General features: G+C 40.1%; 1 protein-coding gene across 6 annotated transcripts in view; it reads left to right on the forward strand.

The window, feature by feature from the left end:
* Positions 1–16,903, forward strand: part of GlcAT-P (Glucuronyltransferase P) — a 1,177,810-nt gene that overhangs the window by 1,103,861 nt on the left and 57,046 nt on the right. For all 6 annotated transcript variants that reach the window (XM_067140865.2, XM_067140864.2, XM_067140867.2 and 3 more), the window contains one exon: positions 620–796. In XM_067140865.2, the coding sequence (XP_066996966.1) occupies positions 620–796 (177 nt within the window). The remainder of the gene's footprint in view (positions 1–619; positions 797–16,903) is intronic.

Below are 16,903 nucleotides of genomic sequence, written 5' to 3' on the forward strand. Positions count from 1 at the left end.
TTGGTGCGACGTAAGGCCATTAGCAAAAAAAAGAATTCACCCCCTTTGTCACTCCTGCTCACCATCCCTTAAGTAGATTTTCCAAAAAACCGAAAACGCGTGTTTATTTTTAAAGGAGATTCCAAATACCAATTTTCATGACTGTAACATCTTCAGTTTTTGTAATATAAGTATCCACATAAAAGTATTCAACCCCTCTTTCACCCTTTTCAACCCCGTTAACAGGACTTTCCGGAAACAAAAAAATGCTTGTCTCCTTATTTTTTAAGGAGTTTCCAAATACCAATTTTCATGTCTTTAAACTGTTCAGTTTTTGACATACAGGTACACTCATTTTAAAAGTTCAGCCCCCCTCCCCCCATTTTCATCACCTTAGCAGTGGAATATCCAAGAATCCTCCCACAGTGAGCACCTACATTGTAATATGCATGTATCTCCAAAATTACATTTCTTATGTCCTGTAGTTCGGGCTCGGCGATGATGAATCAGTCAGTCAGTCAGTCAGTCAGTCAGGACAAGTTATTTTATATAGAATATGTAGATAAAGCCCTGAACTAAACTCTGAGGAGCAGTTTCTTAAATTATGTTGAAAATGATGATGATGTTTGTCTTTTTTCAGATCCGTACCACGAAGAGAGTGGCGATGTGGCCTGTGGGATTATGCACCAAGTTCGGCTTGAGCACTCCCATTGTTCAAGATGGAAAATTTACCGGCTTCTATGATGGCTGGGTAGCGGGTCGAAAATTTCCTATAGATATGGCAGGATTTGCTGTGAACGTAGAGTTCCTCTTGAAGGTATATATAGGAAATTCAAAGTAATCTCATTATTGACCTTCTAATAACTTGCCAGTAATTAAAAAGAGCATTTTATTTATTTATTTATTTATTTATTTATTTATTTATTTATTTATTTATTTATTTATTTATTTATTTATTTATTTATTTATTTATTTATTTATTGCCATTATTGCCATTATGAATGGTATATGATCCTCTTGACTAGAAAACTTATCCTGTAGAGTTGCCTTGATGCTTTCACGTCCCGAACTCATACACATGATACTGTATAGGCTTTTGGGCTTATGCCGTGTCAAGAAAATAAGGTGAAATTCTTTACGTTTCGCAGAGAACTGTGCTCTACGTCATCAGAAGAAAATCTCGACTGTCCACGAGAAAGATTTCTTAAACAACGACTTTTTGAAATTTAGACGTTATAATAGAAGTGGAAATGGTATGTTCATTCGTCACCAGACGGCTCCCCGAACGTGGCACAGCGCTAGCGTTCGAAGCGATTGATTCTGATGGCTCGGTTAGCTTCCGCTTCGAACATTAGCGCTGTGCAATGTCCGGGGAGTCACGTGGTGACGAATGAACGTACCATTTCCACTTCTATTATAACGTCTAAATTTCAAAAAGCCATTGTTTAGGAAGCCTTTCTCGTGGACAGTCCAGATTTTCTTCTGATGACGCAGAGCACAGTTCTCTGCGAAACGTAAAGAATTTCAACTTATTTTCTTGACACGGCATAACCCCAAAAGTATCATGTATATGATTATCCTGTAGAGGTTTTTAATTTTATTTTGGTTGGTTCGTTGATCGGTCAGTCGGTCGGTCGGTCGGTCGGTTGGTTGGTTGGTTGGTTGGTTGGTACACTCTCTGTTTAATAACATAAAGCGTGCAATATTGTATTTCATTTTCAATTACCCATATATCCCTCGTGGTTTCGTGGTGTGGGTTACTGTAGTCACGTCCTGGTCCTTGAACCATGGGGAACGGCTGAGTTACTTGGTAAGTGGTTCTGAGAGTCGGGTACCAGTTGCTATGAATTGGAGTGGGCATTTCGGACGTCTTCTGAGTCATGGTCCTCCTTGTGCTCAGGCGGCTAGGAATATCCAATCCACCGGTAGTTCCTAACCCGTTAGAACACTGGGACAATGTGCAAGTAGGATAGCATCCTGCTCCACACAATTTACCGAGCTCAGAACATTTTAAGCAAGTTTCGGACCTATGAGAGAAACGGAGTCCCACTTCGATTTGACTGGCGAGGGTCTTATTGGAATCCAAGGTAGTTACGTACCTTGCTTGGAAACAACTTGGCGAACGAAATGTAATGCGATGGGAAACTATCAATATTAATGGGGCTCATAGAAGAAAGGAAGCAGAGCTTGCTGTGTCAGCAAAGAGGGTGCGGCTGGATATGTTGGTTCCATCGATGTTCTTTTGTATACTGAGAACAGGGAGCCGTTGTGTGCGAGTTGACATAATTGTTACTGTAATCATACGCATGGTGTTATTCAGTTGTACATATATTAATCTTACATGAGAATTGTTTATCCACACCGGAGCACAATACTCAGCGACAGAATAAATATACTTGGGTGTGAGTATCGTTTTGTGGAGCATGGCATATGTTCAAAAACATATTCCCCTAATTTTTTGAACTGTATATATGTAATGAATATGGCATGAAGTTTAGTTTTTCCAAGACTGATGTGATGTCAGTAGATAAGAAATCTAAGAGAACTGAATGCGAGGTTGAAAATACAAAGATTTATTTATCGTATGGCATACATGATAATTATTTATAATCATACATCAAGATTACATATGTATTGAAGTGCCTGTGGTGTGCCTAGGAAAAAGTCTCTAATTCACCACTGCAAGATGTTTGTAGGCATTCTTGAACTAAGTGCCTAACAGTCTGTCTCACAGCGCCACACTCGCAACATGGTGAAGGTCTTTCCCTCCACTTGTACATTAGATCTCCACATACACCGTGATTGGTCCGAATTATATTTAATTTCGACCAGATCTTTCTAGGTTGAACGAACCCTGGCACCTTCTCAGTTATGCAGGGCATTTCTGAACTCTCTGGAGGGGCAAACAATTTCCAATCATGAGACCATTTGTTAGCTACGATGTTCTCCGCTGTGCAGATAGGTGGATGTCTTGAACGTAATCGTTTCACATGTAGATCGGAAACGTCTTCATGAATAGGTAGTTGTTTGTTGGTCCGGATCTTCCGATATTCTCTTATCAGAATGTTGTATCGCCGCAAATAAGGTGGAGGGATGTGGCTGAGAATAGGGCGCCATTGTGTTGGAGTTGACATAATTGTGCCTGTAATAATGCGCATGGTGTTATTCAGTTGTTCATCTATTAATTTTACATAAGGACTGTTTATCCACACCGGAGCACAATACTCAGCGACAGAACAAACTAAATTTAAAGCTGAGCAACGGAGAGTAGTTGCACTGGCACCCCAAATGGTACCCCATAATTTCCGCAGAATGTTGTTTCTTGTCTTCATTTTGGCAGCAGTCGTGCGTAGATGTTCTTTGAAAGACAGTGTTCTGTCCAGTGTTACAACTGAATAGTTGGGATATCTGTTGTGGCGAAGGAGGGTGTTATTAAAGTAAACTACAAGTTCCCATGTTGCCATTTTATTTGTCAGGTGGAAACAAGCAACTTCGGTCTTGGTTGTACTTGGCTGAAGCCTCCATTTTCGGAAGTGGTCTCCCAGAACAGAGAGATCATTTGTCAGCATCTCTTCTGTTCTCTCAAAACATAGATCTCTAGCAGCAATTGCCCAATCATCAGCATATCCAAACTTCTTGGATTTTGTGGAGGGTAAATCTTATATATACAGGCTGAATAAAAGTGGGGCAAGCACTGATCCTTGACGAAGTCCATTGTTTAATTTACTTGGCTTGTTGATTTCACTGCCAATGATGACCTGGAAACTTCTATCATTCACATGTTGCTTACAAGACGAGCCAATGTCTTACAAGGGATAAGCTGAAGTAATTTGTTAATAACACCTCTCTCCAAACAGTGTCATAAGCTGCCCTAAGGTATATGAATGCCACAGATGTTTTTTGGCGGTTCTGGAACTCTGCCTCAATGTAGGGTTAATGAGAGCACCTTGTCCGTGCGACTCCGTTCTGGTCTGAATCCTGCTTGTTCTATAGGAATTACCTCAAACACTTTTGAGGTGATTATATTCAAGATTACCGGTCGAGTTGGCCGTGCGGTTAGGGCAGTGCAGTTGTGAGCTTGCATCCGGGAGATAGTCGGTTCGAACCCCACTGTCCGCAGCCCTGAAGATAGTTTTCCGTGGTTTTCCATTTTCACACTAGGCAAATGCTGGGACTGTACCTTAATTAATGCCACGGCCTCTTGCTTCCCACTCCCAACCCTTTCATGTCCCACCATCGCCATAAGACCAATCTGTGTCGGTGCGACGTAAAGCAAATTGTAAAAAAAATCTATTCACGATTAGTCTCTCAGTTAACTTGTAGCATACACTCAACAGTGAGATAGGTATCTAGCTGTCTCGTCTGTCACTGGGTTTCCCAGGCTTCAATATGGCAACGATCTTCGTCAATTTAAACAAAAGAGGTAGCTTGCCAAACCAAACCCCATGGCACTACAGCCCATGAGGGGCCTTGGCCTACCAAGCGACCGCTGCTCATCCCGAACGCCTGCAGATTACAAGGTGTCGTGTGGTCAGCACGACGAATCCTCTCGGCCGTTATTCTTGGTTTTCTAGACCAGGGCCAGATAGCTCCTCAATTCTAATCACGTAGGCTAAGTGGACCTCGAACCAGCCCTCAGGTCCGGGTAAAAATCCCTGACCTGGACGGGAATCGAACCCGGGGCCTCCGGGTAAGAGACAGGTACGCTACCCCTACACCACGGGGCCGGCGAGGTAGCTTGCCAGTCTGAACAATATTAGTGGCTAGCTTGGATTGCCAAAGTCGAGCGTGTTTGCCACAATTTATCTAGAATTCGTGATGTATTTCGTCAAACGCTGGTGCCTTACCGCTTTTGACATCTGTCAGAGCTGTGCTTAGTGGTGAAGGGTCTAGTGTATTCTGAACCATACTTACTTGTGGCTTTTAGGTTGTCCAGCTCTTTCTTGATTTATCTTGTGTTTTCTGTCTCTACCTGTTCAAGACAAAGAAACTATATGGATAGCAACCAATTTTGGGGTGACAGTTTGACTTCCACGAGCGATTAGGGTAGCTCCTCCGAGTTTTCTGAGGAGTGACCAAGCTTTTCTGCTTGATTTACTGAAGTTAATAGATTCCACAGTTTCAACTCCCTTTTCCTTCCGAGCGTTATCAAGGCTATTAAGTAATTCCTCTGCAATTTCTTGTTCACCATTGGCCAAGAACTCTTGGTACAGCTTTTTACTTCTTTCAGTCCATCCAGGAACATATTCCTTCCTGAAACCTCTTGGAATGTGTTTTTTGGCTATGGCAATTACAGCTCCTACAAATCTCCTATAATTGTCACTTGTTGGGGTATCCATCGGACATATTTATCTACTTCTTCTGAGAATGCTTTCCAGTCTGTTTTTTTAAGTTCCAGCGTGGGTGAGGATTTGAAGTCACGAGAGGAATCTGCATTCCAACTTCAAGATAAACTAGGCGGTGTTGACTGTGCGGAAAAGCTGGAAGAACTTTCCGCGTAGCACACAAAGGCCGATAGTTGTTCTCACTGGATACAAAAACCAGGTCCGGATTATATTCCTGTTTCCATGCAGCTGATCTAAATGTGCCTCTATCTTTAGCATCAAGCACAAGATGGATGTTTCCTCAGCCCAGCTTAGCCCACTGACATCTGTGGTAGCATACCTCCATTCCTCATGGTGGCTATCAAAATCGCCTATATAGATATCAGGATGGTCTTGCACTTGCAGGACTTGAGATGGCCATGTAGAGACTAGAGGCTTGTAAACGTTAGTGACGACGATCCCAGAGATCATTATGACAACTGTATGAATGTTTCAAGTGTGAAACATTATCAGTGGTACACCGCACATAGGTCGCTACACCATATGCATGGTGGTATGTTGGGCCGATTATATCATATCCTGGTATTCGCCCTCTTAATCACAGTTGGTCTTCATCTGCAATATGAGTTTCCTGAATGACAACCACATCAATTTCTTTCACATAATAAGAATTTTGACAAATATTGGCACTTGGATTTACTTATACCTTCTACATTTAGTTGATAAATTCTGAGTGTAGGTCCTATACACTTTCTGTTAGCTTGTTGTTGGTTCTGAAAAGAACCTTTTGTTTCATGTTTTTTTTCACTTTTATGTTTGGAAGCCAGATCACAAGTATAGTCTAACTGCCTGATCCCTATTACTAGTTTAGCACCACTCGGGGGTCACGTGTAGGGCAATTTAAGGTTATACCGGTATCTAAGGACGTGAGCAATGTTTAACCCCCAAATACAAAGGTGGAACAGGTAGATAGTTTTGAGTATATATGATGTGTATTCTCCAGGATGGTAATACAATAAGTGAGATTGAATCAAGGTTCAGCAAAGCTAATGCAGCGAGTTCACAGTTGCGACCAACAGGAAGTCAGGACGATCTATTTTAAGACCAACTTGGCTTTACGGGAGTGAAAGCTGGATAGACTCAGGGTATCTTATTCATAAATTGTAAATAACATACTTCAAAGTAGAAGAATGTTCGCTAGTACAAACTGGTGGTAACAATGGCAGGAGAGTACTCGGAATGAGCAGATAAAGATTAAATTAGGAATGAACTCGATTGATGAAGCTGTGCACATAAACCGGCTTCGGTGGTGGGGTATGTGAGGCGAATGGAGGAGGATAGGTTGCATAGGAGAATAATGGATTCGACCATGGTGGGTGAGAGAAGTAGAGGGAGACCAATACGACGATTGTTAGACTCAGTCTCTGATTATTTAAGGATGAGAGCTATAGAACTAAACGAGGCCACAGAACTAGTTACAAATAGTAGTAGCGTTTAGTAAATTCACAGAGACTTGCAGGCTGAACGCTCAAAGGCATAATAGTCGATATACATGTATGTATGTATGTATGTATGTATGTATGTATGCATGCATGCATGCATGCATGTATGTATGTATGTATGTATGTATGTATGTATGTATGTATGTATGTATGTATGTATGTATGTATTGTCCCCTTCTCCGGGGTCGCTCAGTCGGCAAAACGAGAGTCCCAAAAGGGTGGACCGTTCGCAGGGCCGATTTTGCTATTAAGGGACAATTTCATAGAGTTTATATTTTCAGGACCCTTGGTGACTGGATAGGTGACACAATATAAATGAAAATCAGGGCAAATAACAACAACGTTTATTAAAACATAACGGAAACTCAGTCTGGACAAATGCATGAAAGAAAAAAAAAATTTAAATACAATGTGATTTTGCAACAAAAGAAATATCTCAATCTTTAATGGCTTGTGAATAAATGAACACGACTATAAGTCCTCGCATGCTTCTGGAGTTAGATTCCATTGCTTCTTCAATGAAACTCCACCCAATATTTTACTCTGCAACATCGAATGAACCACAAAATTAGCAAAGCTGTCATTTCCCGTTATAACTCATGTTTAGTCATTTACAGGTAAAATAATTTCATACATTTTGAAGAAAAATTACTATTAGCTCAGCATTTACTTGTTCGAGGAAATCTCTTGAAAATTCATTCACTCTACCTGTGAAAATCCTCTAACTCATCTTGTCATCATAAAATTCCTTTACAATTTCATTTTAGTGTTGGGAAATATTTTTACAATTTCTTTGGCATAACTCCCTCTCTCTCGTAGATTACGCTTGACTGTATTCTTTCCTTACTCTATTTAACTTTTCTAAATTACCTAGCATTTCATGGATGGTTAGAGCATCATGAGATCCTACACGGAATCAACAACAACAACAACAATGCTTCACAGTCACAAAAAAAAATATACAAGATAAGTTTCCTTGGAATGATATAAGTAAATGACATCAAACAACCCAATTCTACCAACTGGTTAAGTAAATTTTTATCACACAATGAATCTGTAATATTTATTATTATTATTATCATCCAGTCATTTATCTCGTCTTCCTCTTGAGTTTTATTGAAGATCCTTACAATCATCTGACCAGAATAAAAACTCGCTCATGACTGTAGTTATGATGATACAGAAAGCCAAATTTCTCTCTCGAAGAATAACTATCACCATCATCAGTGATAAGAGCTCACGAGCCTCGAAAACATCTAATAACGATTAAGTCATGTATTATTCATTTCAGTTGTTGAGCCAGAAATAGACCTATTATTAGTCACTAAATTCGTACATCCTCATAAATCATTATCGCCATAATCATTCATTACAATCACTGTGACTCATAATACCTTTTAGGCCCGACATGCACCCTAGTAGTCCCATGTCGTCCATTAATGGCGAACTCCATTATCACAATGACCATACAAGTTTAATCTCAACAACTTTTACATTATCCGACCTTTACTATTATTAGCATTATTATTATTATTATCCTATAATGGCTCCTAGATCGTTCTCTCGAAGAATATTTCTCACATTCGTCGTTCACTTTCCCTTCTACCATCAATCACTACACATGACTAACAGGGTTTTAAAACTACGATTTAATTATAGTGTACTCCTACATCTAATCACATCTTCATTTACTATTTTTATGAGTTTAATTTATTCTTATTATTATTATTATTATTATCATGATTGTTAGTAGGCCTTACTCCCTTAAAGTCACTTTCGAAGATCATAATCACTCACTCTTGTCGACTCAAGAACAACTGGGATTATTCATCATCACGTCCAAAATAAAACTATCATTATTCCAAGGAAATGCAAAGATAGAACAATATTGAAATCACAAATCAACGAAGTAAGGAACGCTCTCCCATCACCATTAAATACAAATTACTAAGGAAACTACTTTACTCTACGCAAGAATACAATCTAGTCATCTACTAAAAGAGAAGAAATTTTACAAGGGTACTCATATTTCCGGTGAGAATCCTTGGCGTCGGGATGCTGCTCCAGGCGACGACATCTCTTGCCTCATCTATGGTGGTTTACGGATGTACAAAGTCATCGCGTTGGCGTGCACTCTGGAATTTAGTTCCTCATGACTGTAGCTCTATTCAGCGTCTTCCTTTTATTCCAGCAAAGTCCCAGAAAATCTCTCGATTTCCCTCTTGATCGCCGCATGTCGACAACTTGGTTTCCTCGGAGATAGCTGAAACTAAAATATTCTATTAGCACAGGGATCCACACTAGCTATAACTCACTAAGTTATTTACAACACTTAACTTGGCGCAACGATGTACTTCAGGTCCATTATTACTATAAGCTTCGTCTTCTGAACACATTCATTAAGTTACGATGCGCCTTAGGCTGACAAATAATAGGGCTGAATATTATGATGATTAAATAAAGGTTAGATTTCCTCTCGTCTATCCACTTGAGATCGTGACTTCCTTTCATAATGTCCAATGGAACATTCCTAAAGCTTCTATGGCAAGAATCGGCTTTAATGAGCACGCTGACTGTCTGTGGTTTAACATTTTCCACCCGGGAGAATGCATGACTGTAATAAGCTCGCTGGATACTGCGTTGAGCTAACAATGAATTACACTGGCATTCAAGTAATGTAATGATCGTGCCCTACAAGGATTACACTAGTATTCACGTCGTCTGAAAATATTCTTCTTTCCCGTAGAGAATACACGGTTCGACTTCTCGTAAGAAAACCACTGTCCGACGTGCTCTTGGAAACCTGTTCTGGCCGTCGTCTCGTGAAATTTCTCCTGAACTGTTCTGTCGTTCATACACAAGAACTTCCTTCGACTTTTCCAGAACAATCCTAATATTTCCAGCACTTTCCTCAATTTCTATTGGCTGGTAATCGACCTGCGCCATAGCTCGTCCTTGACCGCTACGAGTGGATTTTATGAGAACATTTCTCCTCCCCTCTGTCGTCTGCTGGTGTCATGACGTAACTGCGCTCTGGTCACCCTCGATCAGCTGTTGACCTAGTTTCGGCCGGCTCGCTCTCGCACAACTATGTCACAGCTGGTACACGCGCACTCGTAAGCAATGCTCCGTAATAAATATTCCCAGCTTTCCCAAATTAACTGAGGTACCATTTAGACGGGTACATAATCCCCCTTGGTTGATTTAGGATTTAATTAGTAGATTAAATCATAACAACTCAATTCACTTTCTAAATGTACACGGAAAATGTGCACCATAACAGCTCCTTTTCAAGATTAATTTCTAGGATTTCTCCGGGACTGGTGATAGACACGTAAATTCCCAGCATTATAAATAGCTCTAAAGTGTCCATCAAAGCTCTCTACCTGGTATGCGTTGTTCCCCAAGTCTTTAATTACTCTGTAAGGTCCAACATATAAAGGTGCGAACTTCGCGTAGAATTTTTCAACAGGACTTGAAATAGCGGGTTTACGGAGTAATACGTACTCTCCAACATTTAAGGGACGATGAAATCGTTTCTTACGTACTCTCCTCCGTCTTCTGTTGGCATGATCTACAAGGTTTTCTCTCGCTTGGAGAATTACTTCCGCATGAGTAGGACGTCTTTGATCCAGGTGGGGAATTACGTTGTCCCAAGTTCGGACGGGATATTGATTGAAGTGAATGACTGAGGGAATTAATTTCGTCGCCTCATGCACTGTGTTATTTACCACGTCCATCATTATTGGTAACACTGCGATCCACCTATCGTGTCTGTTTTTACAATAAATTCTGCAAAATTTTGAAATCTCTTGCATCACCCGCTCAGCGGGATTACTGGCTGGATTTCGGATCGAACTCATGGTGTGCTTGATCCCCATTTCAGATAAGCCTCGTCGGAACTCTTCAGCCGTGAATTGCGATCCGTGGTCAGTCAGCAAGACTTTGGGTTTCCCCATCATAGGAATTATGCTTTTCTTTAATCTCCATAGGATCGATTTTGTGTTCGCCTTCTGAATTGGAAAAAGGGTTAGAAATTTCGAAAACACATCTATGGTTACAATTACGAATTTATGTTTAAATCTACTGGCTGGAATCGGGCCAAATATGTCCATTGCGAATAAGCTTAGTGGTCTCTCTGGAATAATAGGAATAGGTTTTTGCTTAGCAAAGTGTGAGCTGGCTTTCGTTCTCTGACACGTATCACAGGTGCGTATAATTTCACGTACATTCTGGCGGAGTTTATCCCAAGTGAAGGTTTCTTGGATAGTTGCTACAGTTTTATCGAGTCCTGCATGACCCGTAATTCTGTGCACATGCCATACTAAGTCTTCTCGAATTTTCATGGGCACCACGGCCTTTAAATTGACCCTCATGGGGTCCACGAATTGACATAACATGCCCCCTTGGTTAAGATATCGTTTAGCTTTTCGCCTCAGCATTTTGTACCCGGGATCACCCGGTTCGATCTTTCCAGACAAATAATCAATCAAAGGCCTTAAAGTAGCATCTCTTTTCTGCATCTGTGGAAAATATCGTAATTTTCGTAGGAGCTCCCGGTCATCCGGAATTAGCTCGATCCAATAAACCTCGACATCTTCTTCCGGATTACGGCTCAAATAGTCTGCTAACACATTCTGTTTTCCCGGGCAATGCTCGACTTGGATATCAAACTGCTGGACAAAGAGTGTCCATCTCATTACCCTTTCGCTACTCATTGTGGTGCGCGTCATAAACGTCAAGGCATGGTGATCTGTTCGGATCAGTATGGGGAACCCATAAATTATTTTTTTCCATTGCGTCAAAGCGTAAACAATTGCTAACATTTCTAATTCCGTTATAGTGTATCCTTTCTCATTAGGTCGTAATTTCCTGCTTGCAAACGAAATAAAGTCTTTCACGTCCGGTTTCTCTGGATTTTCTTGAAATAGGACTGCTCCCACTCCAACCTTTGAGGCGTCCGTCTGAATAATGAACGGTCGTTCGAAGTTGGGGTAGCTAAGCTTAACATTGTTCCTTAGCATTTCCTTGGTCTGGATGAAAGCTTGTTCTTCAACTTCCGACCATTTCCACTTCTGGTTCTTTTTCAATAATTCCTGCAATGGCGAGATCGTTCTCGTATAACCCGGGCAAAAATTCGCGTAAAACTGACACATGCCTAGGAATTGACGTACGTGTTTTATCCTTCGTGGACGTGGAAAATCACAAATAGCGGTCACCTTGACCATTCGCCAATATTTCGGGTATTTCTTCATTCAAAAATTGACGTTTTTTTTTTCACCCCTTGACTCATTCCGGGCTGGCAGACGGTCACCTCCTCTCCTTTCCGTCTTTTTTTTTCTTCCTGAAATGCGAGGGATTCTGCGCCTGTTACGTCGGGATCTGTATTTTGATTCAAAATAGCTCTTCTCCATATTTCACCTCCGTCTGTTTTCTCCTTGAGTTCCCGGACATGTTCTTTGTTTTCATCAACTGTCCCCCTTGGTTGATAAAACCGATAATAATTTCTTCTTTTCTCGGCGGCATATTTTATTCCTCGGGAAGTTCGGCCAAAATATCGATCTCTTCCTCTTGATCCCATCGAATACGGTCGAAATCCATGGAAGCCCCTCTGTAATCTCTGCTCATCCCTTGTTTCACTCCGTTCGGACCTTTCTTTAGTTTGTACCTCTTTATTTTTCTGTGGAACCACCGTCCTTTCTTTCTCAACATAAGTCGAATTGATTTCCTGACTCAAGGCTCGAGTATTACGGGTATGATCCCTAGACGTCATATCTAGCTGTCTTAATACTCTTTCCAGCTCTATAGCTGTTCGGATGTTCGATGCTATTAATATTCTTTGTACGTCCGGCGGTAGCTGTCGAATGATGACTCGGCATAATTCTTCCTCTGGAAGTGGGTCGTCCAATTCTCGAATTTTCCGGATCTGATTTGCGGCAAACTCGGAAAATTTCGTAGGCAGCGTCGAAGCATATCGACGAGCATACCATTCCGTCCTTAAATTGTGCTGAATATCTGTGTTCCAAAATTTATCGAAAAATGCGACTTTAAATCCTTCGAAATCATCGAAACTGTACCGGAATGCCATAAACCACGTGTGAGCTGACGAATCTAGGTATTTTTCCGTCACTCGTAATTGTCGTTCAGGAGGAATGTCATTATCTTTAAAATATTCTTGTAGGTCCTTAATAAAAGTTTTAGGTGTAGGTCCGTTTTGATTGTTGAACTTTCGGGGTTGATTGTCCTGTAGACGTATAATATTCACAATCTGCGGCCTGTTCCCTTTATCGTCCATTTGATTTAAAGATGCGGTATTATTCTTAGCTCGACCGGAAGTTTTTATCTCCTGTGCTGCATTAGGAGTCGAACAAATGAATCCTGCTTTAAACTGTTGCTCCATTTGTGATTGCCTTTCAATTACGGACGCAGTCACAACTCGTGTGCTGTCACTATGCAATCGCAACGTTTGTAGTTCCGTTGTCATATTTGATATTTCGTCTGACATCCCCTTTATTTTATCCTCCATTTGTCCTACTAACCCACGGGACGCAAGAAGTTCGTGTTCCACCTTGGATACAACTTCTCCGATAGCTTTCTTATTGTCATTTACAGCTGTTTTCAGACCTTCTACTTCACCAGTAATGACTTCTTTGCTCATCTGAATTTCCTGTCTGACCCCCTTGTCGACCTGAATTATACTATCACATACTTCCTTAAATCGTTTAGTCCACCTCAATTGCACATCGGTCGTATTTTCCTTATGCGATTGTATTTGGTTGCTAAGCTCAGAAATTTTCCTTTCCACCTCAGTCTTCTGTGTGATCATATTATCCATAATTGATTTCTTGAGCGTGCCTAGCCTCTCAGTAAACTCCTGCGCTACGCTAGCTATCGAGTTTGTAACCGTTCGTTCAATCTCTTGTTTCAACTTCGCCTGACTATCTTTAAAATCACGCGACATCACTTTAATTTCTTGGGTTAACCTAGTCTGGTTGTCTTTGAACTCACGTGACATCTGTGCTTGACTCTCCTTAAACTCAGTTCTAATAGAATCAACACTAGCCTTAGTTTCCGCTCTCATTTCGGATTGATTACGTTCAAGTCTTTCAATACTAGCCTTATTCTCAGCTCCCAATTTCTCAGCGCTGGCTCTCATCTCCGCTATCATCCGAGCTAAAGTATCCAAATCCATTACAATTCATAAGCATTGTGCTCGCCAACAACGATGAACCTGTACATCTTTGCCCCATTTGCCTAAATTTCACCGGAAATTGCCAAAGAATTTGTAAAATACAAAGTATGAGCTCAACAAGCATGCTCTCCGTACTGTAACAAATAGACCTATACCGAAGCAATGTCCAGCTGTATTATGTCATTACCAACCTTGGTATCTCTATCCATTTAATTGTCACCATTTAACTGAATGAAAATTACCATCTCCTTGCTTTTGCGCCACCATAGTGTTCGCCGAAACAACAAGATCGTAAATATAACAACAACAACAAAAATATGCCCTGGAAATAACTCACCAAAACGATCAATGCCTAAGCAATGAGGGTTTTGGTTGGCCCTGAAAGTTGGGCGCCAATGAAATATGTCCCCTTCTCCGGGGTCGCTCAGTCGGCAAAACGAGAGTCCCAAAAGGGTGGACCGTTCGCAGGGCCGATTTTGCTATTAAGGGACAATTTCATAGAGTTTATATTTTCAGGACCCTTGGTGACTGGATAGGTGACACAATATAAATGAAAATCAGGGCAAATAACAACAACGTTTATTAAAACATAACGGAAACTCAGTCTGGACAAATGCATGAAAGAAAAAAAAAATTTTAAATACAATGTGATTTTGCAACAAAAGAAATATCTCAATCTTTAATGGCTTGTGAATAAATGAACACGACTATAAGTCCTCGCATGCTTCTGGAGTTAGATTCCATTGCTTCTTCAATGAAACTCCACCCAATATTTTACTCTGCAACATCGAATGAACCACAAAATTAGCAAAGCTGTCATTTCCCGTTATAACTCATGTTTAGTCATTTACAGGTAAAATAATTTCATACATTTTGAAGAAAAATTACTATTAGCTCAGCATTTACTTGTTCGAGGAAATCTCTTGAAAATTCATTCACTCTACCTGTGAAAATCCTCTAACTCATCTTGTCATCATAAAATTCCTTTACAATTTCATTTTAGTGTTGGGAAATATTTTTACAATTTCTTTGGCATAACTCCCTCTCTCTCGTAGATTACGCTTGACTGTATTCTTTCCTTACTCTATTTAACTTTTCTAAATTACCTAGCATTTCATGGATGGTTAGAGCATCATGAGATCCTACACGGAATCAACAACAACAACAACAATGCTTCACAGTCACAAAAAAAAAATATACAAGATAAGTTTCCTTGGAATGATATAAGTAAATGACATCAAACAACCCAATTCTACCAACTGGTTAAGTAAATTTTTATCACACAATGAATCTGTAATATTTATTATTATTATTATCATCCAGTCATTTATCTCGTCTTCCTCTTGAGTTTTATTGAAGATCCTTACAATCATCTGACCAGAATAAAAACTCGCTCATGACTGTAGTTATGATGATACAGAAAGCCAAATTTCTCTCTCGAAGAATAACTATCACCATCATCAGTGATAAGAGCTCACGAGCCTCGAAAACATCTAATAACGATTAAGTCATGTATTATTCATTTCAGTTGTTGAGCCAGAAATAGACCTATTATTAGTCACTAAATTCGTACATCCTCATAAATCATTATCGCCATAATCATTCATTACAATCACTGTGACTCATAATACCTTTTAGGCCCGACATGCACCCTAGTAGTCCCATGTCGTCCATTAATGGCGAACTCCATTATCACAATGACCATACAAGTTTAATCTCAACAACTTTTACATTATCCGACCTTTACTATTATTAGCATTATTATTATTATTATCCTATAATGGCTCCTAGATCGTTCTCTCGAAGAATATTTCTCACATTCGTCGTTCACTTTCCCTTCTACCATCAATCACTACACATGACTAACAGGGTTTTAAAACTACGATTTAATTATAGTGTACTCCTACATCTAATCACATCTTCATTTACTATTTTTATGAGTTTAATTTATTCTTATTATTATTATTATTATTATCATGATTGTTAGTAGGCCTTACTCCCTTAAAGTCACTTTCGAAGATCATAATCACTCACTCTTGTCGACTCAAGAACAACTGGGATTATTCATCATCACGTCCAAAATAAAACTATCATTATTCCAAGGAAATGCAAAGATAGAACAATATTGAAATCACAAATCAACGAAGTAAGGAACGCTCTCCCATCACCATTAAATACAAATTACTAAGGAAACTACTTTACTCTACGCAAGAATACAATCTAGTCATCTACTAAAAGAGAAGAAATTTTACAAGGGTACTCATATTTCCGGTGAGAATCCTTGGCGTCGGGATGCTGCTCCAGGCGACGACATCTCTTGCCTCATCTATGGTGGTTTACGGATGTACAAAGTCATCGCGTTGGCGTGCACTCTGGAATTTAGTTCCTCATGACTGTAGCTCTATTCAGCGTCTTCCTTTTATTCCAGCAAAGTCCCAGAAAATCTCTCGATTTCCCTCTTGATCGCCGCATGTCGACAACTTGGTTTCCTCGGAGATAGCTGAAACTAAAATATTCTATTAGCACAGGGATCCACACTAGCTATAACTCACTAAGTTATTTACAACACTTAACTTGGCGCAACGATGTACTTCAGGTCCATTATTACTATAAGCTTCGTCTTCTGAACACATTCATTAAGTTACGATGCGCCTTAGGCTGACAAATAATAGGGCTGAATATTATGATGATTAAATAAAGGTTAGATTTCCTCTCGTCTATCCACTTGAGATCGTGACTTCCTTTCATAATGTCCAATGGAACATTCCTAAAGCTTCTATGGCAAGAATCGGCTTTAATGAGCACGCTGACTGTCTGTGGTTTAACATTTTCCACCCGGGAGAATGCATGACTGTAATAAGCTCGCTGGATACTGCGTTGAGCTAACAATGAATTACACTGGCATT

This window comes from Anabrus simplex, chromosome 2 (assembly GCF_040414725.1).
Source record: "Anabrus simplex isolate iqAnaSimp1 chromosome 2, ASM4041472v1, whole genome shotgun sequence".
Taxonomy (NCBI): domain Eukaryota; kingdom Metazoa; phylum Arthropoda; class Insecta; order Orthoptera; family Tettigoniidae; genus Anabrus; species Anabrus simplex.